Source organism: Ranitomeya variabilis, chromosome 5 (assembly GCF_051348905.1).
Source record: "Ranitomeya variabilis isolate aRanVar5 chromosome 5, aRanVar5.hap1, whole genome shotgun sequence".
NCBI classification, from domain to species: domain Eukaryota; kingdom Metazoa; phylum Chordata; class Amphibia; order Anura; family Dendrobatidae; genus Ranitomeya; species Ranitomeya variabilis.
The window spans coordinates 80997333-81021527 of NC_135236.1; the positions used below are offsets into that span (position 1 = coordinate 80997333).

The following is a 24195-nucleotide window of genomic DNA, read 5'->3' on the forward strand; positions in this document are numbered from 1 at the left end:
CGTAGCACACAAGGCGGCCCACGACCAGACAGGCCCTTCTGGCATTTGCCAGAATTGCCAGATGGCCAGTCCGGCCCTGCACGTATTATGTATAGTGCCGTCCCTTAGTATATAGTGTAATCATTTATGTATATTTCCGGCCCTTAGTATATAGTGTACTCACTTATGTATAGTGCTGTCCCAAAGTATATTCTCTTGTTATGTCTAGTTCCGTCCCTTATTATATAGTGTACTCACTTATTATGTATTGTGCCATGCCTTAGTATATAATGTACTCTCTTGTTATGTAAACAGTAGCTCCATGTTTAATTACATAGTTTCCTCTTTTATTCCTGTCTTCCTCACAAATCTTCAACATGTCAATTTCTCTTGCAGGTATGCAGAGTTTTATATGCAGATTTTTCCCATAGACTTCAGGTAAAATAGGCACAAGCATTTTTAGTGCGTTTCCGTGGCGGAAATTCATCAAATACACATGTAACTATATAAATACATTTTCTGGCACTTTTCAACAATAGAGGCAGATGTTCGTCCCAGGGATTCAAGCCAAATCCTTTTCAGGGCAATCTATAAGAAAATCTGGAGTTAAATGATACTACTCTTTCTGCCACCACTAGAGGGAGCTCATCGCACATGAATGCACTATTCAGTGCAACAGTAGTGTGTAATGTAAATCTCTAAGTTGTGAGCGCCCCCTAGTGGCACATTGTAAGGTGTCTAGCAGTAAGAATACAAAGGGGAAATTTTGACATGGAGCCCAATGGTTACTTGTTACACTGCTAATTAAACAAAATAGTAATGAGCCTGTTTGTCTATGGAAAGAGTGCCTATATTACTTCTATGAGTGCATTGTAACCTTGATTGCAATTTTCATAAAATGTATAATTTATTTATTAGAACATTTTACAAGTTTAAGTAAAAACATAGCAGTTGGCACACAAAGAATTTAGCTCCCACACTGAGGATAGCCCATCTGGTTTTATTTTCTTGCCACAAGGTAAAATAATTCACACCACAGAAACAAATAAAATCCAATCTGCCTCCTCCAATAGAAATATTTTCCCATATACAGTGTTTTTTTTCATTGGAGGAGGCTGATTGTCTTGTTTGGTCACATGCTCCTCCATCAACTGCCAGGAAATCTGTGCAGTCTGCGAGGGCAGCTCTTCAAAAAGGAGGAGATCGGCACGGTACGTGTAATACCAATATATTTCTGCCACAAAATAATGCCCCTTCACTTGTTAAAATATAGTTACATAAAAAAAACCTTTTACAGAGGATCCGGCACCAGGTTAAAAATGTCAAGGTCTTGCTCTTATTTTATTTCCCCTGTTCTCCTGAGTATTCTGGGTTTTTTTTTGTTTTTTTTTTAAATCCGCCATAAAGTTCTAGAGATATCAGACCTTTTTATTTGGCGCTAATTTTTATTGTCTTTACTAAGGGGCGTGGCTCACTGAATTCTTTGGGGGCGTATCCTTAGAGGTCTCTGCATTATTACCCTGTGAGCCACGCCCCCTTAGTAAAGACTATGAAACTTAGCATTAAATAAAAAGGTCTATATCTGTGGAACCGTATGGAGGATTTAAAAATACCCTGAAAATGGAATACTCAGGGGAACAGTGGGAATAAAATAAGAGCAAAAACTGACCACTTCTGATGTGGTATCAGGCCCCCTTTAAGTAGACATCTCAGCTTGCTCCTGATGAACCTGATTAAACAGTTCAGGACACAGATAGTCTGGATGGAGTGGGAGCCCACCATCCTCTTCCCAATCTTGCTTTCGGACCTTATTTCAGTTTTTAACATAAATCCATTCTCATTCTTGATTCAGATGCAGAGTGCCAGAGGATCCTCCGGTGACCCAGGCTATGCCACCATAAAGGGTCCCAAACGTAGCAGAAGATGACACCAGTTGAGGGTGACTTTGAAGCCAATCACTTGTCATTAGGTTCTATTTTTCATGGGGTGAGTCACAAATAACTCAATATACCTTGTTGATGATAGATCCTTTATGTACAGTGGTAGTAATGACGATTACAGTACAAGTAAAAGCTGGTATAGATGGTGGGTGGGCACTCAAAATCATGGCCTCTGGTCGCCCTAATCCAACTGCTTGGCTATCCTCTTCATCATGGTGCCAGCAGGGAGGAGGTGCCCTGAGGTCTCCATATTGTTTATATGGACTTTGTGCCCTTGATGGTGTAATACATTTTGGTATAGGGAACACGAGGAGTCCATTAATTCTCAATATTTCATCTCCATGTTGCGCACGTCGTCTTCTTTTGATGCCGCAAAGACTTGACTCTGTGAAAGGATCACAATGCATTACTTGGTGATCTGAGTTACTAAAATAAGGAGATTTATAGTAATGTAAAATGTATTATAGTCTGGGGGACGTCTCTCCAAAATATTACTAGACTATACGGGACAGCTGACCCTACAGATAGATATCATTAGTTGTCAGCTTCTGACATCTCCATTAATAAATGGTTTTATTCCACATGAAATAATAATGTTTTAACATCTTTTCTTAGAAATCCGCCTTGAGTGTTCTCTGTTATTCCTCCTGGAAATAGCTGAATGTATTCACAGCTGATAACATTCACAATTGTCAATAATGTATAACCTACACAGTCTGACGCCTTCACCACTGATCGCACCATGTCAGTTTAGGGAGGCACCCCACCGATGAGAGCAAGAGTAGCACTCCATTTTCAATGTATTCATTCATTCATACATTACCAGTAGTAATAGCAACAAGTTACCACAGTGTTATAAGAAATGAAAATTTATCTTGTTACTTAAAGGAAATCTGTCAGCAGGTATTTGCCTATGTAATGTGAGGGCAGCATGAGGTAAGAGCGGAGACGCAGATTTCAGCGATGTGTCACTTATTAGGCTGTGTGCTGTTGTTTCAATATAATGGATGTTTTATTACCAGGAGATTATCACTGCCTTGACTACAGCTCATGTGAGCCCTGGTCTGACCACGCCCCCTCTTCTGAACTCTGCTTCATCTAAAAACTCTGATTGTATCATAACTGCTGCAGTTAGTAAACTAAGTGACACATTGCTAGAATCGGGGTCTCTGACTGTACGTTATGTTGCGCTCAGAGGAGGTAGCAAAAACCTGGTGACAGATTCCCATTAATGTTAGTGGTCCATGACTTAGCATACCGTTAAAAGAGCACTCACAGAAATACTCACCCTCCCTGGGTGCTGTGCTGCCTCTGCAGCCGATCACCTGACTCTGCATTTTGTGCCTTCTATCAGTGATTGGCTGCAACAGTCATGTGCACTGATGATGTGATGTCACCGCTGCAACCTATCAACAAAGACCGACACAGCGGTGGAGAGGCAGGGCATCATCTGAAGAGGGTGAGTTTTTTTTATGATGGTTATTTTAAAATCTATTGAATTTTCCGAAAACAGAAAAAATTTAAAAAGGACAACACCTTTACGTCTACTTCTTTTGGGATCCCAGGGTATCACTCACAATGGCTGTCATCCAGCTTTTTTGAGATTCTTGAATATCTCAGTGTCCATATTGGCAGATAATAACAATGCTTTAAAGCCCTTCTAAAACTTTTATAAAGCTGTATGTCAAAGACTGAAGCAACTTCCAACACTTTCCGGTACAATAACATTACGGGATGTTGCAGGCTCAGGAGCTGTGCCAGCATCATCTGCAGCAGGAGCAGGCAGTAATATACAACAGGGCTCCAACAAAACTGCAAAAAGCAAAATGGTGCCAATGGAAGTTACAGCAAATGCCCCCCAAAAAATTAAGTCCTCATATACAGCGGCATGTAAAAGTTTGGGGACCCCTGGTCAAAATTACTGCTATTGCAAACAGTTAAGAAAGTTAAAGATGAAATTATCTCTAAAAGGGATAAAGTTAAGGATGATACATTTCCTTTGTATTTTGGCCTTCCAAAAAATATTGTTATTTTTTACATTTTCAAAATTACAAAAAGGAAAATGGGCTGATGCAAAAGTTTGGGCACCCTTGGAGATTTGTGTGTTCAGATAACTTTGACCAAGGTTATAGACCTTAATTAGCCAGTTATGGGTATGGTTTTTTTCCTATCATCATTGGGAAAGGCCAAATTTATAAAAACACAGCCTCCTTTAACCTTGTGCCAAAAATCAGCAGCTGCCTAACATTCCAAAAATGAAAATGGTGGAGGCCCACAAAGCAAGATAATGCTAAAAGAAGATAGCAAAGGGTTTTCAAGTTGCCCTTTCCTCAGTCCGAAATGTAATTAAGAAATGGCAGGTAACATTAACAGTGGAGGTCAATATAAAGTCGGGAAGACCAAGCAAAATTTCATTGAGAGATGCTTCTAGGAATACTAGAGAGGCAGAATAGGACCCCCGCTTGACTGCAAAATATCTTTTGAAAGATTTAACAGACTCTGGAGTTGCAATAGATTGTTCTGTTCTACTGTTTAGAGTTACCTGCATAAATATGGCCTTCATGGAAGAGCCATCAGAAGAAAACCTCTCCTACATCCTCATCATAAATTTCAGAGTTAGAAGTATGCAAAAGAACATCTAAGCAAGTCTGATGCATTTTAGAAACAAGTCCTGTAGACCAATGAGGTTTGAATAGAACACTTTGGCCACAATCATCAAAGGTACAGTACGTGTGGAGAAAAAAGGACACAGAAGTTCAGGAAAAGAACAACTCACCAAGCATAAACCCCTTTACCTCCCAAGGTGGTCTGCAAGTTAATGGCCAGGCAAAAATTTACAATTCTGACCAGTGTCACTTTATGAGGTTACCTCTGGAACGCTTCAACCGATCCCACTGATTCACAGGCTAGTTTTCATGAAATATGGTACTTCATGATAGTGGTAAAATTTCTTCAATTTAACTTGCATTTATTTGTGAAAAAAATGGAAATTTGGTGAAAATTTGAAAAATTTGGCAATTTTCAAACTTTGAATTCTTATGCCCTTAAATCAGAGAGATGCTTTACACAAAATACTTAATAAATAACATTTCCCACATGTCTACTTTACATCAGCACAATTTTTGAAACAAAATTTTTTTTTTGTTAGAAAGTTATAAGGGTTAAAATTGACCGGCGATTTCTCCTTTTACCAAAATTTACAAAACCTTTTTTTTATTTTAGGGACCACCTCACATTTTAAGTGACTTTGAGGTCTATAAGATAGAAAATACCCAAAAGTGACACCATTATAAAAACTGCTTCTTTCCAGGTGTTCAAAACCACATTCAAAAAGTTTATTAACCCTTCAGATGCTTCACAGGAATTTTTGCAATGTGGAAAAAAAATGTTCAAATTTTCTTTTTTCACAAACAATTTACTTTAGACCCATTTTTTTTTAACTTTCACAAGGGTAACAGGAAAAAATGGCCCCCAAAATTGGTTGGGGTATTTCTTATGAGCATGCCGATACCCTATATGTATAGGGGAAGTCCACTGTTTGGGTGCACGGCAGAGCTCGGAAGGGAAGGAACACCGTTTGACTTTTTGAACCCAAAATTATATGGAATAGAGAGCGAATGCCATGTCGCGTTTGGAGAGCCCTTGATGTGCTTAAACAGTAGAAACCAACCACAAGTAGCCTCATTTTGGAAACTGGACCACTCAATGAATTTATTTAGCTGTGTGATGAGTACCTTAAGCCTTCAGGATCCTCACAGAATTTTATAAGATTGAGCCATTAATAAAAAAATAACATTTTCCCATAAAAATGTTGTTTTTGCCCCAAATGTTTTGTTTTCACAAAGGTAACAAAAAAAATAGACCATACAACTTGTTGTGCAATTTCTCCCGAATACTTCGATAGCCACTACTGTATATGTGGTGGAATACTATTGTTTGGGCACACCGCATGGCTCGGAAAGGAAGGAGCACTGTTTGACCTTTTGAACGCAAAACTGTCTGGAATCGAGAGCAGACGCTATGTCACGTTTGGAGAGCCCCTGATGTGCCTAAACAGTGGCAACCCCCCACAAGTAACCTCACTTTGGAAACTAGACCCCTCAGGGAATTTATCTAGATGTGTGGTGAGCACCTTGAACCCCTAGGTACTTCCCAGAATTTTATAACATTGAGCCATGAAAATAAAAAAATCTAATTTTCCCACAAAAATGTTGTTTTAGCCCCAATTTTTTTATTTTCAGAAAGGTAACAAGAGAAAATAGACCATACAATTTGTTATGCAATTTCTCCTGAATACTCAGATACCCCAGTGGTTGGGGAAAATTATTGTTTGGACCCACGGCAGGGCTCAGAAGGACAGGCGCATTGTTTGAGTTTTTGAACACAAAATTGGCTGGAATCGAGAGCAGATGCCGAGTCGTGTTTGGAGAGCCCCTGATGTGTCTAAACAGTGGAACCCCCCCAAAGTGGAAACTAGACCCATCAAGAAATGTATTTAGACATGTGGTGAGCACCATGAACCCACAAGTTCTTCATAGAATATTACCACATTGAACAATAAAAATGATTAAAAAAAATTCCCACAATAATGTTGCTTTAGCCTCAAATGTTTTCATTTTCACTAGGGTAGAAAGAGAAAACGGACCCCAAATTTTGTTGTGCAATTTCTCCTGATTACGCTGATACCCCATTTGTTGTGGGAAACTACTGTTTGGGAACACGGCAGGGCTTGGAAAGGAAGGAGTGACATTTTGATGACTTTGATGAAATGGTCTGTAGACTCCATGTCGCGTTTCGAGAGCCCCTGATGTGCCTAAACAGTGGAAACCCCCCACAAGTGACCCGATTTTTGAAAACTGCTCCCTTCAAGGATTTGTCTAGAGGCATAACTATAGTAATGACAATAATGCTTTTGGTTTTACTGCTATATGAATTTATAATAGGGTGGTATGTATAAGTTGTGCAGAGTGCATCAGATTATACAAGTGTGTTGTGTCAACAGGGTGAGGCCGGCCTCACACTAGCGAGTTTTACGGACGCATGAGCGCATAAACTACGTCCGTAAAATTTGCATTACACACGGCCCAATGATTCCCTATGTCCCAGCTCCTATCTGCCGTATATTACGCATCCGTAATATACGGTCTTGTACGGCCATAGAAAATCGCAGCATGCTGCGTTTGTCACTGTATTGCGCAAAAAAATCGCCAATGAAAGTCTATGGGGGCGAGAAAAATAGGGATTCCACACGGACCAGCAGTGTGACTTGCGAGAAATACGCACCGGTGTTAGTGAAAAGCCGGTAATTCAATTGCCGGCTTTTCATTTCTCCTTCCCAAACCCGACAGGATATGACACATGGTTTACATACAGTAAACCATCTCATATCCCCTTTTTTTTGCATATTCCACACTACTAATGTTAGTAGTGTGTATGTGCAAAATTTGGGTGCTGTAGCTGCTAAAATAAAGGGTTAAATGGCGGAAAAAATTGGCGTGGGCTCCCGCGCAATTTTCTCCGCCAGAGTGGTAAAGCCAGTGACTGAGGGCAGATATTAATAGCCAGGAGAGGGTCCATGGTTATTGGCCCCCCCGTGGCTAAAAACATCTGCCCCCAGCCACCCCAGAAAAGGCACATCTGGAAGATGTGCCTATTCTGGCACTTGGCCACTCTCTTCCCACTCCCGTGTAGCAGTGGGATATGGGGTAATGAAGGGTTAATGCCACCTTGCTATTGTAAGGTGACATTAAGCCAGATTAATAATGGAGAGGCGTCAATTATGTCACCTATCCATTATTAATCCAATTGTATGAAAGGGTTAAAAAACACACACACATTATTAAAAAGTATTTTAATGAAATAAACACACAGGTTGTTTTAATATTTTATTGCTCTCTCAATCCACCAGAAGACCATCGCTTGGCAAAATAATAAACCAACAATATACATACCTTCTGATGAACTGTCAGGTCCCACGAAGTAAATCCATCTGAAGGGGTTAACTCATTTTACAGGCAGGAGCTGCGCTAAAGCACTCGCTTGTGCCTGTAACCCCGGGTGCTGAAAGGAAAGCTGGGTGATCTGTACTTACATTGAGTTGCGGTGAGGCACCCTCTGGTGGATGAACTCATGAACTGGAGCCTTGGAAAAGTTCCCACGCTCGAGTTCATATGAGTTCATCCACCAGAGGGCGCCTCACCGCAACTCAATGTAAGTACAGATCACCCAGCTTTCCTTTCAGCAACCGGGGTTACAGGCACGAGCGAGTGCTTTAGCACAGCTCCTGCCTGTAAAATGAGTTAACCCCTTCAGATGGATTTACTTCGTGGGACCTGACAGTTCATCAGAAGGTATGTATATTGTTGGTTTATTATTTTGCCAAGCGAGGGTCTTCTGGTGGATTGAGAGAGCAATAAAATATTACAACAACCTGTGTGTTTATTTCATTAAAATACTTTTTAATAATGTGTGTGTGTTTTTTAACCCTTTCATACAATTGGATTAATAATGGATAGGTGACATAATTGACGCCTCTCCATTATTAATCTGGCTTAATGTCACTTTACAATAGCAAGGTGGCATTAACCCTTCATTACCCCATATCCCACCGCTACACGGGAGTGGGAAGAGAGTGGCCAAGTGCCAGAATAGGTGCATCTTCCAGATGTGCCTTTTCTGGGGTGGCTGGGGGCAGATGTTTGTAGCCAGGGGGGCCAATAACCATGGACCCTCTCCTGGCTATTAATATCTGCCCTCAGTCACTGGCTTTACCACTCTGGCGGAGAAAATTGCGTGGGAGCCCACGCCAATTTTTTTCGCCATTTAACCCTTTATTTTAGCAGCTACAGCACCCAAATTTTGCACATACACACTACTAACATTAGTAGTGTGGAATATGCAAAAAAAAGGGGATATGAGATGGTTTACTGTATGTAAACCATGTCTCATATCCTGTCGGGTTTGTGAAGGAGAAATGAAAAGCCGGCAATTGAATTACCGGCTTTTCACATATATCGCGCTGAGTTAAATATAAATACAGAATATATATATACACTCACTGGCCACTTTATTAGGTACACCTGTCCAACTTCTTGTTAACACTTAATTTCTAATCAGCCAATCACATGGCGGCAACTCAGTGCATTTAGGCATGTAGACATGGTCAAGACAATCTCCTGCAGTTCAAACCGAGCATCAGTATGGGGAAGAAAGGTGATTTGAGTGCCTTTGAACGTGGCATGGTTGTTGGTGCCAGAAGGGCTGGTCTGAGTATTTCAGAAACTGCTGATCTACTGGGATTTTCACGCACAACCATTTCTAGGGTTTACAGAGAATGGTCCGAAAAAGAAAAAAAATCCAGTGAGCGGCAGTTCTGTGGGCGGAAATGCCTTGTTGATGCCAGAGGTCAGAGGAGAATGGGCAGACTGGTTCGAGCTGATAGAAAGGCAACAGTGACTCAAATCGCCACCCGTTACAACCAAGGTAGGCCTAAGAGCATCTCTGAACGCACAGTGCGTCGAACTTTGAGGCAGATGGGCTACAGCAGCAGAAGACCACACCGGGTACCACTCCTTTCAGCTAAGAACAGGAAACTGAGGCTACAATTTGTACAAGCTCATCGAAATTGGACAGTAAAAGATTGGAAAAACGTTGCTTGGTCTGATGAGTCTCGATTTCTGCTGCGACACTCGGATGGTAGGGTCAGAATTTGGCGTAAACAACATGAAAGCATGGATCCATCCTGCCTTGTATGGAGCATCTTTGGGATGTGCAGCCGACAAATCTGCGGCAACTGTGTGATGCCATCATGTCAATATGGACCAAAATCTCTGAGGAATGCTTCCAGCACCTTGTTGAATCTATGCCACGAAGAATTGAGGCAGTTCTGAAGGCAAAGGGGGTCCAACCCGTTACTAGCATGGTGTACCTAATAAAGTGGCCGGTGAGTGTATGTGTCTCAATGACATATATATATATATATATATATATATATATATATATATATATATATATATATATATATATATAGCTGAGTTAAATATAAATACAGAATATATATATATGTGTCTCAATGACATATATATATATATATATATATATATACACTGTATATATGTTTTTCCGAACATTTGAGCACATAAATCCATTAGATGTCGGTTTTGCAAGTCTGCGAGAAAATATCGCAGTACGGATGCCATACGGATTACATACGGAGGATGCCATGCGCAAAATACGCTGACACACCCTGCCTACGGATGACATACGGACCACTATTTTGGGGACTTTTCTGCGTATTACGGCCGTAAAAAACGGACCGTATTTTTACACTCTGAGTGTGAGGCCGGCCTAAAGCCAAATTTTATTAATTTATGGATATAAGCAATCTTTAATGCAAAGTCAGGTTTCTCAGGGCAGGTTTCACAATGGCAAATTGTGTTCTTTTGTTTTCCCCTCTTGGAGCATACTCTGCGCCTTCTTTGCTGTTTGGGGAACCTTACCAGAAAAATGTTGATCTGGTACGATACGGGCACCATCAGTTTCAGAAGTACTGGGACCCTCACCTTCCTGAGTTCCAAACATTAGAGCCTTGAGGCGACCTCCTGAAACTGAAGGAAGGTCTCCATATTGCTTAAAATCGTGTCCTTTTCGTGGTCATACGGAAAAATTAGAAGTGCTGTATAGTATATCAGTACTCCAGTATTGCTGAAGCTCTGTTTTTATTACTATGCCCATATGCAGTCCAATGCACAAATATGTCATAATTTCTGCTGAATTTACAGGGGTCCATGTGGCATGGGATTTTGTGTGAAACATTGATGGGTATACAAATTTGTCTGGGACAACATGAGGGTTCACTCACTCTGACCAATGTTAGTAAATGAGTCAGCGCTCATCTGCGATTTTTTTTCTCTGCTCGGATCGGGCTGAGAAAAAAAATTGCAGCATGCTGCGACTGTCTGTGAGAATCGGATTGGTGCAAGTCAATGTGTGCAAGAAAAAAAAAAGCACGGCACACGTGCTGTCCGAATTTTACGCACACATCTCAAAGGAAACCCGACATTTCATCAGTCAAGTACCGAAAATTCATAGCCCGAACTGTCAGAATAGAGTAGATAGAATAGATAGAGATATGTCAATGAGATATATAATCAGTGCTTTGCCTGTGCAGTTTTCTGCGCTTGTATTTAGCTAATATTTTTAATAGCCAGCTAAAGGAAAGCAGACAGCTGTGAGCTGTTCTTATTATTCTGGGAAGGGCCTGATATTAATAGGCTGGGAAGCTCCATCGTTATCAGCTCACAGATGTCTATATAACCTTTACTGGTTATTAAAAAGGGGGAACTTCCAAAAAAATAATGTGGGGTCCTCTCTATTTTTAATTAGCAGCAAAGGCTAAGCAGACAGCTGCGGGCTGATGTTAATAGAATATTAAGAACAGTCATCAATAGTGTTGAGCGATACCGTCCGATACTTGAAAGTATCGGTATCGGAAAGTATTGGCCGATACCGGCAAAGTATCGGATCTAATCCGATACCGATACCCGATACCAATGCAAGTCAATGGGACTCAAGTATTGGAAGGTATCCCTAATGGTTCCCAGGGTCTGAAGGAGAGGAAACTCTCCTTCAGGCCCTGGGATCCATATTAATGTGTAAAATAAAGAATTAAAATAAAAAATATTGATATACTCACCTCTCCGACGCAGCCTGCACCTTATCGAGGGAACCGGCAGCCTTCTTTGCTTAAAATGCGCGCGTTTACTGCCTTCCGTGACGTCACGGCTTTTTATTGGTCGCGTGCCGCCCATGTGACCACGACGCGACCAATTACAACAAGCCGTGACGTAATTTTCAGGTCCTGAATGCCTAATTCTAGAATTCGGCATTCAGGACCTGAAAATTACGTCACGGCTTGTTGTGATTGGTCGCGTCGCGGTCACATGGGCGGCACGCGACCAATCAGAAGCCGTGACGTCACGGAAGGCAGTAAACGCGCGCATTTTAAGCAAAGAAGGCTGCCGGTTACTACCAGGGCGCGTCAGAGGGTGAGTATATCCCTATTTTTTATTTTAATTCTTTATTTTTTACATGGATATGGATCCCAGGGCCTGAAGGAGAGTTTCCTCTCCTTCAGACCCTGGGAACCATACACTGGGAACTTCCGATTCCGATTCCCGATACCACAAAAGTATCGGATCTCGGTATCGGAATTCCGATACAGCAAATATCGGCCGATACCCGATACTTGCGGTATCGGAATGCTCAACACTAGTCATCAACCAACGGGGTTTGATGGTTTTGGGGTTCATGTCAGCTGTGTAATGTCCACTGACATCAAGCACAAGGCTTAGTAATGAAGAGGCGTCTATCAAACACCCCCATTACTAACTCCATAGTGAAAAAAAAAACACATACTGTACATATGTCCTTAATTTTTAAAAAGCATTCCCTGACAATTTCCCTCTTTCCTCCATTTATTACCATAACAAAGTAATCCACAGGTTCCTCCGTAATACATATGGAGGTCCCACAACGATCCCTGTGTTCTTCGCCCAGTGTATGGAGCCTCGTTCACAGAATGAAGCTTCATAGACAGGAGCAGCAGCCACTGCTGAGGTCTCATGCTGCTCAGACCCGGCTGCTGTGAACTGAGGACACGTCAGTAATAATACAACAGTTTACAGATACTATCTCAAAAAACTAATATTTAATAAGAGGGTAAATAGAATATGTGAAACCTTGATGGCAAAGGGCAACTCAAGGTCATATTTATTTTAGTAATTATTTCTATTAGGGCTCATTCAGACATCAGTTTTTCACTTACGAGGGCTATTCATGTTTTTCACATATAGCACTTGTACCTGTGGGGTAGTTTTCATGTCTGATTTTTTCCTGAGACCCGGTGGTCCACACAAAAGCACGGAGACTTGTTCGATATTGATCTGAGAGTCAGATGAAACTCATCAATGAAAGTCTATGGGCCCGAGAAAAAAATCGAACAGTACTTGGATGTCATCTGTGTGGTGTCAATTTTCAGTTTGATAGGAGAAGCTGGGAAAACCTCAATTTTTTTCTCATCCCCCCCAAAAAAATGAGGAAACTGACCGGAAAAATGGTAAAAGGATAGGATATTAGACAATACTGAGACTTACTGGTTTTATAGTCATGGGCACAGTACTACCAGTCGTCGTGTCCGATGTGGACTTCTTGGAAGAAAGCCTCCTGAACACTCTGTTGTACTCTTCTCGGACCTATAAAGGAAAGGTAAGAAGAGCATCCAGTAACCTTCATTTACAGACTGTGTTCATATTGAGACAATGTAGGAAATAATAAGTGGTGAACCACCTGGCGGTTGAGCAGACAATGAACTACGAAGATGTAAACTCCTTGGAGACTGTTGCAGATGGTGAAGATGTAAGACGCAACAAGATACTCAGATCCGAACTGAAAGAGGCCAATGATCCATGTACAGCCGAGTATGAAGAGCTGGGACAAGGCCTTGAATGTCAGCAGGCTGCGGGGAGAGGAAGGGTCAAATTATGTAATTCCATATTTTCAGAATTTAATTCAGAGTTTATTATAGTGGCTGTCCATTATAGATAACATATCACCTATTTAAACAATAGATAATAACGGTAGGTCGGTGGGAGTTTAACAGCTGAGACTCGCACTGATCAGCAGAATGGGGAACATTTTTAGAATTGAGCAACACTGCACATGCTGAACCTGTGCTCCAGTCATTCCCTATGGGGATGCCAGAGAAAGCCAAGATTAGCGCTCAACAGTGGCATAATGATGGCGGTCACAAAGTGTGCGACTGGGCCTATAGAGTCAGGTGGCCAACCAATGTCAGTGCTATTTTCAGCTGAATGTGCATCCTCGGACGTACATTCAGCTGAAATGTGTTGTGGTGCAGAGAGGCATCGGCTCCCTGCACCACAAACACCATAGAGGCTGCCAGTCAGATGCCGGCAGCTGTTGTCTGTGTACCAGTCACAAGTGGTGCATGACATCATTGCCATGTGCTGCTCCATGCACCGAATGTGACGCAAGATGAGGATGCTGTTTTCTGCAGTAGCAGAGACAGATGAGAAGAATGGTTTATTTCTGTATTTTTAAAAAATCTGTCGGAAAAGAGCACCAGGACTGAGGACATTATTACAGGTCTAGGGGCATTATTACAGGATAGGGGCCAGGATGGTTGACATTATTACAGGAAGAGGGATATTACTACAGGAAAGAGAAGGATGGGGGACTTTATTGCAGAAAGGGGCCAGGACAGGGGGGCATTATTACAGGATAGGGGCCAGGATGGGGGACATTATTACAAGAAGGGGGATATTACTACAGGAAAGGGCAAGGATGGGGGACTTTATTACAGGAAGGCACCAGGACAGGGTGGACATTATTACAGGATCAAGGACATTATTATAGAAAAGGGCCAAGACGGGGGACATTATTACAGAAAGTGACCAGGATAGGTGACATTATTAGAGAATGGGGGCCAGAAAAGGCAACATTTTTACAGGAGGGGCCAAGATGGGAGCATTAATACAGGATAGGGGCCAGGATTGGTGACATTAACACAACATGGGGTTAGAAAAGGAGGCATTATTGCAGGATGGTTGCCAAGATGAGGCAGATTATTACAGCACTAGATGGAGGCCCGATGCTATTGCATTGGAAGGCGGTAATGTCACAATGGGGGCAGGCATGCGGCGCTGTTGTTGCCTAATGTTGATAATCTAATGACTTTTGCATCAGGGGACTCATGTGCTTGACGCCCACGCTTATATGCATTGTTTTTGTCCCTGCGATGCTGTTGCTCTTCAAGAGTCTCATTTGCCGTTTGTTGTCTTCGACGTTGTGCCTTTGCTGCTTTCCTTTCGTTGTCATACGTTTTAGGAGGAGCCATGTTGGCATTGATATTTGCTTTTTAAAAGGGTTTTCCCACGAACAAAAGTTAATTTTAAAAATTGTCTGTGTCTGACCGTGTACAGAACATGCCACAGCTCCTGGGCAGGGGAGGAAGCAAAAGACAATACTGACATTAAAGCAGGGGATCACAGAGGATACATTTTGTGAGGTAAAATATTTTTTAAAAACAGTCAGTGAAATATTTTACCTCACCAAATGAATCCACTGTGATCCCCTGCTGTAATGTCAGTATTATCTTTTGTTTCCTCCCCTGCTCAGGAGATGTGGTATGCTCCGTACACGGTCAGACACAGTCAATTTTTAAAATGAACTTTCGTTTGTGGGAAAACCCCTTTAATGTGACCGGCTTCCTCTGCCTGTAGACATGTCGTGCATCTGATGCTGGGATCAGCCGAATGATTCACTGCACCTGTGCGTAATTTGCGCAGGCGCAGTAAATCAGACCCCCGCCATCTTTGTGCAGACAGATAGCAGCGATCACATTAAAACTGCACATGCGCTCCTCCTGTACAAAGATGACGGCACTCAGTGAATCATTCAGCTGATCCCTGCGGCCGCTTGTTCGCGAAGGTGTCCTGCTGGTGGTACCGCGCAAAGGCTGCGTGAGTGTGTGAGTGAGTGTCTGAGTGTGAGCGTATGAGTGTGAGAGTGTGTGAGCGTGAGAGTGTGTGAGCATGAGAGTGTGTGTGGTGCGTACGGCATATAAAGAGTGTGTGTGTGTGTGTGTGTGTAGTGCGACAGTGTTCCGCTGGTGGTACCACACAATAGGTTGGTAACAGCAGCAGTTTCCATATTGAGACACCCATCACTTGGGTGTCCTAATACGGCGGTCGGTGAACTTCCTCCGCTTGGAATTCTGGGATACGGTGACATCTGGACAGAACAGGAAATGAAAACATTACAAGGTAATTATATAAATAGATGGGGGCCAAGATGGGGAACATTATTACAGAAGAGGGGACAGGATAGGAGACATTATTGCAGGAAACGGCCAAGACAGGGGACATTATTACAGGATGAGGACCAGGACGGGGGACATTATCACAGGATGGGAACACATTATCACAGAATGGGGGTCAGGACAAGGAATATTATCACAAGATGGGGACCAACATGGAAGTCAGTATTACAGGATTAAAGCCAGGATGGGGGACATTATTACAGGACATGGGCTAAGAAGTGGGACATTATTACAGGATAGGGGCCATTATGGGATACGTAATTAAAAGATGGGGGCCAGGACAGAGGAAATTATTACAGGGTTGCATCCGTCTGACAACATGCTGGTAGGGGCCTAGGTCCATATTTTTCATACGGGCTAAAAGGACTCTTGTTATGTTATTCATGGGTATAATAGATCTACATCAGGTGTTGACTGTATATGTTTTACTACAGAGTAAAAAGTGACCCAAAAAAGAGATGAAAACAGTAAAGAAGGTGACTATGATATGTTATCACGGCATCATAATTTATGTGTTTATATACTGAATGACCATAAAGCCAATGTTAATCAAAATTGGAACATTATGACTCCTAACGTCCAACAGGTTTTTTTGTCTCGAGCTTACCGAGTATGTGTTAAAGTGGAGACATTAGCGTTTAGAGATGCCAACTTCTTCTTGAGGAGCCAGAACGTAAGGACTAAGAGAACGAAATTAGCCTAATGAAAGAGTCGAAGAGAAGAGGAAGTAAATTATCAAGATATAACAGAACGCAGAAGGGCCAGAAGTCAGGAAGGATACCAGATACTCACAGTGATAAACATGCAAACTGGACCAAGGAAACTCCAGACGTGACTAATTTTAAGCCAGCAACTAAAAGGAAAAAACAAGTAGAAAAAAACATGACAGGACATTTTTTATTTTTTCATTGCTTCATCAGTCTTGTCCGATCATCTTGGATTCTGAAGCTTGGACTATTATGTCGCTGCACAGCCCACGAAGGCACTAAAGATTATCCAATTGTCTACCATAGACATTTATGAGGGTCATTGGATTTATTCAACCTGAATCTGTCTGGATTCAATGATGGACTTACTGTGTCTCTTCCCCATAACGATCTGGATATGATGATACCGATATAATTGTTATGATGATGGGGACTCCAAACCCAATCAGACAGACAAATGGGAAATTAGAGCGTTGAGAGTTCATGTAATTCAAAGCTTGCAGGTTTCGGACAGTCAAGAAGAGAAGGAAGCTTTCAATAGTCATCCAGCAGAATGCACAGAGGAAGAGGAACTGTAGACAGCCCGCAATCACAGCACAGAGGATCTGAAATGAAGACAATTAGTGTAAACTATAATCACATTTGCATCTCCATTTTTCTGAGACAGTCGGACCCAATTGACTTATAATGTGGTCCGTTGGCGTCCACCATGCTAGCCATGATTTTACCATAGCAAATGAATAGAGTCTTCAATGCAGATATATACCAAAGACAGTAAAATGTCTGGTGTGAGGTTCTAATCATCGATGGTCTATGTGGTACTCTGTCCCAAGGTGTGTTTATTAAGAACGAGTAGACCTGGCCTCACTAACTTCACACTCTTCTCATTGAAAAGTTGATTAGGCCCTTAAGGCTATTGCCATGAGATGGATGGATACAAGAGTCTTGTGGATTTCACAATGGGCCAATATGGGTACATATGGTATATGGTATATGGGAACAGCCATGGTCCTCAAAAATTTGATAAGGTAAGTCTCCAGGCAATGAGGGGTATTCTCTTATGATTAGACTATGTGAGATGTATTTTATGCTTTCCTTTAAGCCAAAAGCCAAACTATCACACAGGTTCGCCAATGGAAAAAGTTACAGGTCGCAAACAAAATAAAATCGAAACAAACCCAATTTTTTTTAAATGACATAAAAAAAAAAATTGTTTGGCATCCCTGTATTCGCTATAATATGGGAAATCACGTGGCCAGGTCATTTTTACTGCACAATGAATACTAAAAAATCAAAACTTAAAAAGCAATGGATAATTGGCTGTTTTCACCATTTCATCACACTTGAATTCCCCCCCTCCCACCCCCCCACCCCTCATTTTCCGATGCATTGTATTGCAGATATGGTAAAATGAATGGTCTAATTGGCACTCAGATGGCGCTATATTGAATCTATGAGCGCAACAGTAAGTTTACATGTGCATCAGTAGATATTTGAGGGGCTTCACCTTGCAGGCTGGAGGGAATACTGAAGCATATCAGTGCTCTTTATGCCATTAAACATATTGAATTGTATAAGGCCGGTTTCACACGTCAGTGGCTCCGGTACGTGTGGTGTCAGTTTTCTCACGTACCGGAGACACTGACACCCGTAGACACATTAAAATCAATGTGTCTCTGCAGATGTCATTGATTTTTTGAGGACCGTATGTCCGTGTGCAAAACACGGAGACATGTCAGTGTTCGTGGGAGCGCACGGATCACACGGACCCATTAAAGTCAATGGGTCCGTGTAAAACACGTACCGCACACGGATGCTGTCCGTGTGCAGTCCGTGTCCCGTGCAGGAGACAGCACTACAGTAAGCGCTGTCCCCCCAGCGTGGTGCTGAAGCCGCCATTCATTTCTTCTCTCCAGCAGCGTTCGCTGGAGAGAAGAAATGAAAAATCATTGTTTTGTTTTTTTTGTGTGTTTAAAATAAAGATCCTTGTCACCACCCCCCTCCCACCCCCTGTGCGCCCGCCCGCTGGAAATAAAATACTCACCCAGCTCCCTCGATGCTTCCTCTCAGCGCCGCAGCTTCTTCCTGTATGAGCAGTCACGTGGTGCCGCTTATTACAGTGATGAATATTTGGCTCCACCTCCCATAGGGGTGGAGCCGCATATTCATCACTGTAATGAGTGGTACCACGTGACCGCTCATACAGGAAGAAGCTGCGGCGCTGAGAGGAAGCATCGAGGGAGCTGGGTGAGTATTTTATTTCCAGCGGGCGGGCGCACAGGGGGTGGGAAGGGGGTGGTGACAAGGATCTTTATTTTAAACACACGCAAAAAAACCCCAAAACAATGATTTTTCATTTCTTCTCTCCAGTGAACGCTGCTGGAGAGAAGAAATGAATGGCGGCTTCAGCACCCAAAGCAGGGGACAGCGCTTACTGTAGCGCTGTCTCCTGCACGGTCCGTGTGGTACCCAGTCGGCACACGGCTGCTGCACGTGTGCCACGTGAGCTCACGGACACACGGACACGGATAACTCCGGTACCGATTTTTCCGGTACCGGAATTATCTGGACGTGTGAGACTGGCCTTAATGAAATATGAGCAAAAAGTAGGCATCCCCTTTAAAGTGAAAAAGAGCTGAGTTGCAATACCACATACAACCTGTGTACAGGTGTGGCACTGTTTTGCGAAAGAAGCAGTCATGTAGATCCCCCTTTAAAGTAGCTATAAAGAGACCTAAGCCTAAAGGAAAAGAAACAGGATCTCCCATCAGCTCTAGGAGACCTGCAGTACTTCATGAAGCCATAATTACCTTATTCTGGGTTTGTTGAAGACCCACCAAAATGAGAAATTGGCCCAAGAACAGACATCCACAAAGAACGGTCAGAACGGAGGTGTGAGCGCTTCTCAGAGACCGACAGAGGATGAGAGTGAGAAAAGAGAGACACAAGCAGACAAGGGATATACTCAGGCCGATGTGCGAGATCAGGCGTAAGCCAGCGTCCACCTAGAGTTGAGAAAACAAAGGCTTAGAAGTGATTCTGAAGGACATTGTACGTCTTCTGATATGGAGAATTGTACTGCAACAGCCCTAAAATGCAGTTCTGCTATGCGGCATTAGGGCCTGTGCATTTTTTCTGCTCAGATTTGTCAGAAAATATAAAAGCTTTCCTGATGCCAGAAAAGTGCACAAATTGCTTATTTTTGACTTGCAGATTTCGCACACATTTCAATCTGCAGCATGTTAATTCTTTCAGGGTTTTTGCTGCAGATTTCACGCATACTAATAAGTGTAGAAAGATCTGCAACAAAAATCCAAGTAAAAAACGCAACTATTTTACTTTGCGTTTTTCCTGCCAAGAAATGCAGAAATGGTGCAGAAATTTCTGTACAAAATACTAAACATGTGCACATGCCTGTAGGTGGGATTAATTATCTGATCATTCTGATATGATGCGTTTCTTGACTCAAGGTTGATCATGACCTGTATATGTTATGGATTGTCTTAATCTGGACCAGTAGTAGTGAACCTATGTCACACGTGCCAGAGGTGGCACTCAGAGCTCTATCTGTGGGCATGTGTGCCGTCACCCTAGCACTATGATCTTTCCTGTGATTCAACAGTTCTCTGGGATTCAGCCATTCCCTGAGCTAGCTGGCAAGCTGAAAGGCGGCTCAGAGAAGGTGCATTGCACCTGTGCCCAGCAAATTAATTGTGCTAGCGATACGAATGTATATTGGTCTGACCTGACATTACAGTTGATGAACCATGTACTGTTGGTGGTCCTGGTGATGTATTCCTGTACTGATGGTGCATCAGGTGATGTATTAATGTACTGCTGTTGGTTCTGGTGAAGTATTTCTGTATTTGTGCTGGTTCTGGTGATGTGTTTCTGTATGGCTGGTGGTTCTAGTGATGTACTCCTGTACTGCCAGTGGTTCAAGCTGAAAATTTAGTACTGCCCGGAACTAAATTATAAATATCTAAATGGCCCTTGGGAGAAAAAAAGGTTCCCTAGTCTTGGTGTAGCACAAGCTGCTTTAGTGGTCTCTAGCAGGACAGGAAGCAATGATGTCCCATTGTTTGAGCATTTGATCACTAAGACCTCAAGTGACTGTAAACATCATCAGATTTGCTTCTGCTGATGCCCTGTAATAGGTCTCAGTTGTCAAGTGGCCAAAGGATGATACCTTATTGGTCCCTGTCTAGCCGTAGACCAGCAGAGTGACCAGTGCTGGAGCCAAGTAGTCCGTATACAGTGCCTATAGAGAGTGCCCATAACACAGTGTTTTCTGAAGAGTACATATGATACAGTGCCTTCCTGAGAGCACCCATAACACACTGGCTTCAAAGGTGTGCCTATAAGGCCCCCTTCGCATGTCCATTTTTTATGTCCGTATACGGTCCATTTTTTAAGGAACACAAATCGCAAATGTGGACATACGTGCACCCATTACATTCAATGGTAGTGCGCATATGTCAGGTTTTTCACATTGACCGTGTGTCCGTGTGGAAAACCCGCAGGCGTGTCATTTTTTTTTGCACAGCACAGATAAAATGCAAGCCTCACAAGTGCACACTGATTACACACAGATAACATCTATGTGTCATAAGTGTGACACATACTGGTGTCTGGTAAAAAGCGGTACAGTTCACACTGATCCCAAGCTCCGGCTGCTGAAGGCAGGTTATGAGGAATATGGGTACTTATTATTCTTAGCCTTTTACAGGGGACATGGGCTTCAATGGATTTTCTACTGGTTGGACAGGTGAGGAGTATGGTTGTTTAATTATTTTTTGTCTTTTACAGGGACATGGGCATCAATGGATTAAAGGCATAAAGGTGAGTATAACTTTTTTTTAAATAAATCTGTAAAAGATGACGTTGAGTTTTATTTCAAATAAAGGATTTTATTCTTGCTATGTGTTTATTTCAAAACTTACTAAGGGGTTAGTAATGGGGGCGTCTCATAGGTAACTCTCCATTACTGATTCCTGGGCTTGATGTCAGCTGACAATACAAAGCTGACATCAACCCCAACCCTAATACCCCACTTGCCGCCACCATAGGACAAGTAGCTAGTGCGAGGCTAAGCGCCAGATTTGGCGCATCTTATAGACGTGCTATTTCTGGGGCGGCTGGGGCTGATGTTGGTAGCCTGGGAGGGGGGGCAATATTCATCACCACTTCCCAGGCTATTAAAATCAACCCACAGATGTCGGTTTAGCCTTTGTTGGTTTGAATTTACATTGGGACCCTATGTTATTTTTTTTCTGGGATCCCCAGTAAATTAACCAGTAAAGGCTAAGCAAACGGCTGTTAGGTGTTATTGATAACCCGAGAAACTTTTGGGATATTGTTGCTTTTCCCAGATTATTAACATCAGCACCCAGCTGGGTACTTTCCCTCTGCTGGTTTTGAAAATTACGCAGGAGCCCATGCAATCTTTTAAATTTAATTCTTAATTTCACACAGTGGGTGGTGAATACAACTCCCATCATTGTCATCTAATCACGCTAACCTCAGGGAGACAAGCAAACGGATACATGGTAGTCACACGGATGCTATATTAGTACATAAGGATGGCACACGGACAGAGACCACTGATTTCATCAGTACTGTTTTTTCCTGTACAGGAATCATTAGGACATGTGAAGGGTGCCTAACACAGCTCCTTCTAGAGAAGCATGCAAAATACTAACTTTTACCTTTTTTTAAAAGTTATTTGCATGATTGAAAGCTCTGTTATTGTGTCTTCTTTTAACCCCTTAATGACCGCCGATACGCCTTTTAACGGCGGCAGTTAAGGGTACTTATTCCTCAGCACCACTTTCTAACGCCACTGAGAAATAAGTGTATAGCACCCACCCCAGCGTCGGAAATTCTCCAGGGGGTAGCTGAGACTCCGGAGAACATGATTCGGGTCGGTTTTTACCGACCCTACTGTTGTGATCACCATTATTCACGGAATAACGGCGACCGCAAAAAAAAAGTCTGATTTACCATTTAATTTCTCTCTCCTCTGATGTGATTCTCCCCTGGTACTTCCGTTGTCCCTCCTGCACCCCTCCGTGATGTCTCCAAATAGCGGCGTCTTTTTCCAGGAAGAAAATAGCGGGTGCATGCGCAGTACACCTACCGAGATCTGCCGGCCAGCACCTGGCAACAATAGGACATTTTTCCTATTGGTCCTTTTTTGATCACTATGATAGACCTTACCACAGTGATCAAAATAAATAAAGTAAATCAAACCCCCTTATCACCCCCTTAGGTAAAAATAACAAAATTAAAAATATATATTTATTTTCCATTTTTCCATTAGGGTTAGGTTTGGGTTAGGGTTGGGATTAGAGCTAGGGTTACAATTAGGTTAGGGTTAGGGTTGGGGCTAGGGTTAGGGTTCGGCTAGGGTTGGGCTAAGGTTAGGGTTCAGCTAGGGTTGGGCTAAGGTTAGGGTTAGGGTTTGGGTTGGGGTTAGGGTTGGGGCTAGGGTTACGTTTGGGCTAGGGTTAGGGATGGGCTAAGGTTGGGCTAGGGTTAAGGTTGGGGTTGTGTTGGGGTTATGGTTAAACTTCTTGAATGTGGTTTTGCACACCTTGAGGGGTGCAGTTTTTAGAATGTGTCACTTTTGGGTATTTTCTGTTATATTGACACCACAAACTCACTTCAAATGTGAGGTGGTTCCTAAAAAAAAATGGATTTAAATTTTGTTGGAAAAATGAGGAATCGCTGGTCAACTTCTAACCGTTATAACATCCTAACAACAAAAATAATGTTACTAAAACTGTGCTGATGTAAAGTTGACATGTGGGAAATGTTATTTATTAACTATTTTGGGTGATACCACTCTCTAATTTAAGAGTACAAAAATTAAAAGTTTGAAAATTGCGAAATTTTCTAAATTTTTGCTAAATTTCCATTTTTTTCCATAAATAAACCCAAGTTATATAGAAGAAATTTTACCACTAGCATGAAGTACAATATGTGACAAAAAACATTTTCAGAATCAGTGGGATCCGTTGAAGCGTTCCAGAGCTATAACTTCATAAAGTGACAGTTGTTGTGGATTCTGTTTGCGGGCTCCCTCTGGTGGTTACTGCTGGTACTGGGTGACTTTGGTGGGTTGCGGCCTTTGGTTTCCATCTGTCCATCAGAGGCTGGGTGTTTCCTATTTTACCTGGCCTCTCTGTCATTTCCCTTGCCGGCTATCAATGTGTTCAGATGTGCTCTGTTTGGTTCCTGCCTACCTGCTCCCAGATCTTTCAGGATAAGCTAAGTGCTGATTTTCAGTTGTTTGGTTTTTTGTCCAGCTTGCTTAGAATGTCTTTGTTAGCTGGTTGCTCTAGTGGACTGAGGTTCTCCCCATGTGCCATGAGTTGGCACATGGGTTCTTGTAATCTCAGGATGGTTTTTTTGATTAGGGTTTTTTGCTGACCGCTCAGTCCCCTTTTGTGTCATTCTGCTTTCTAGTTTTCAGCGGGCCTCTATTTGCTAAAGCTATATACATCATCTCTATGTGTGTGCCTTCCTCTCATTTCACCGTCAATACATGTGGGGGGAAACTATATCTTTGGGGTTAATTCCTCTGGAGGCAAGTGAGGTCTTTGTTTTCTCTGCAGTACTAGTTAGCTCTTAGGCTGGTGCGTGGCGTCTAGAACCAACGTAGGCA

The 24195-nt window shown here is 42.4% G+C and overlaps 1 protein-coding gene across 1 annotated transcript in view; it reads right to left on the reverse strand.

Moving 5' to 3' along the window:
- Positions 1–959: 959 nt before the first annotated feature.
- LOC143774880 (adhesion G protein-coupled receptor E3-like) overlaps positions 960–24195 on the reverse strand; it is a 138870-nt gene continuing 115634 nt past the window's right edge. Inside the window, exons 14-20 of the mRNA XM_077262659.1 lie at positions 19337–19531; positions 16896–17131; positions 16612–16672; positions 16427–16518; positions 13266–13434; positions 13073–13171; positions 960–2304 (exon numbers count right to left, since the gene is read on the reverse strand). Of these exons, the coding sequence (XP_077118774.1) occupies positions 2245–2304; positions 13073–13171; positions 13266–13434; positions 16427–16518; positions 16612–16672; positions 16896–17131; positions 19337–19531 (912 nt within the window). The 3' untranslated portion in view covers positions 960–2244. The remainder of the gene's footprint in view (positions 2305–13072; positions 13172–13265; positions 13435–16426; positions 16519–16611; positions 16673–16895; positions 17132–19336; positions 19532–24195) is intronic.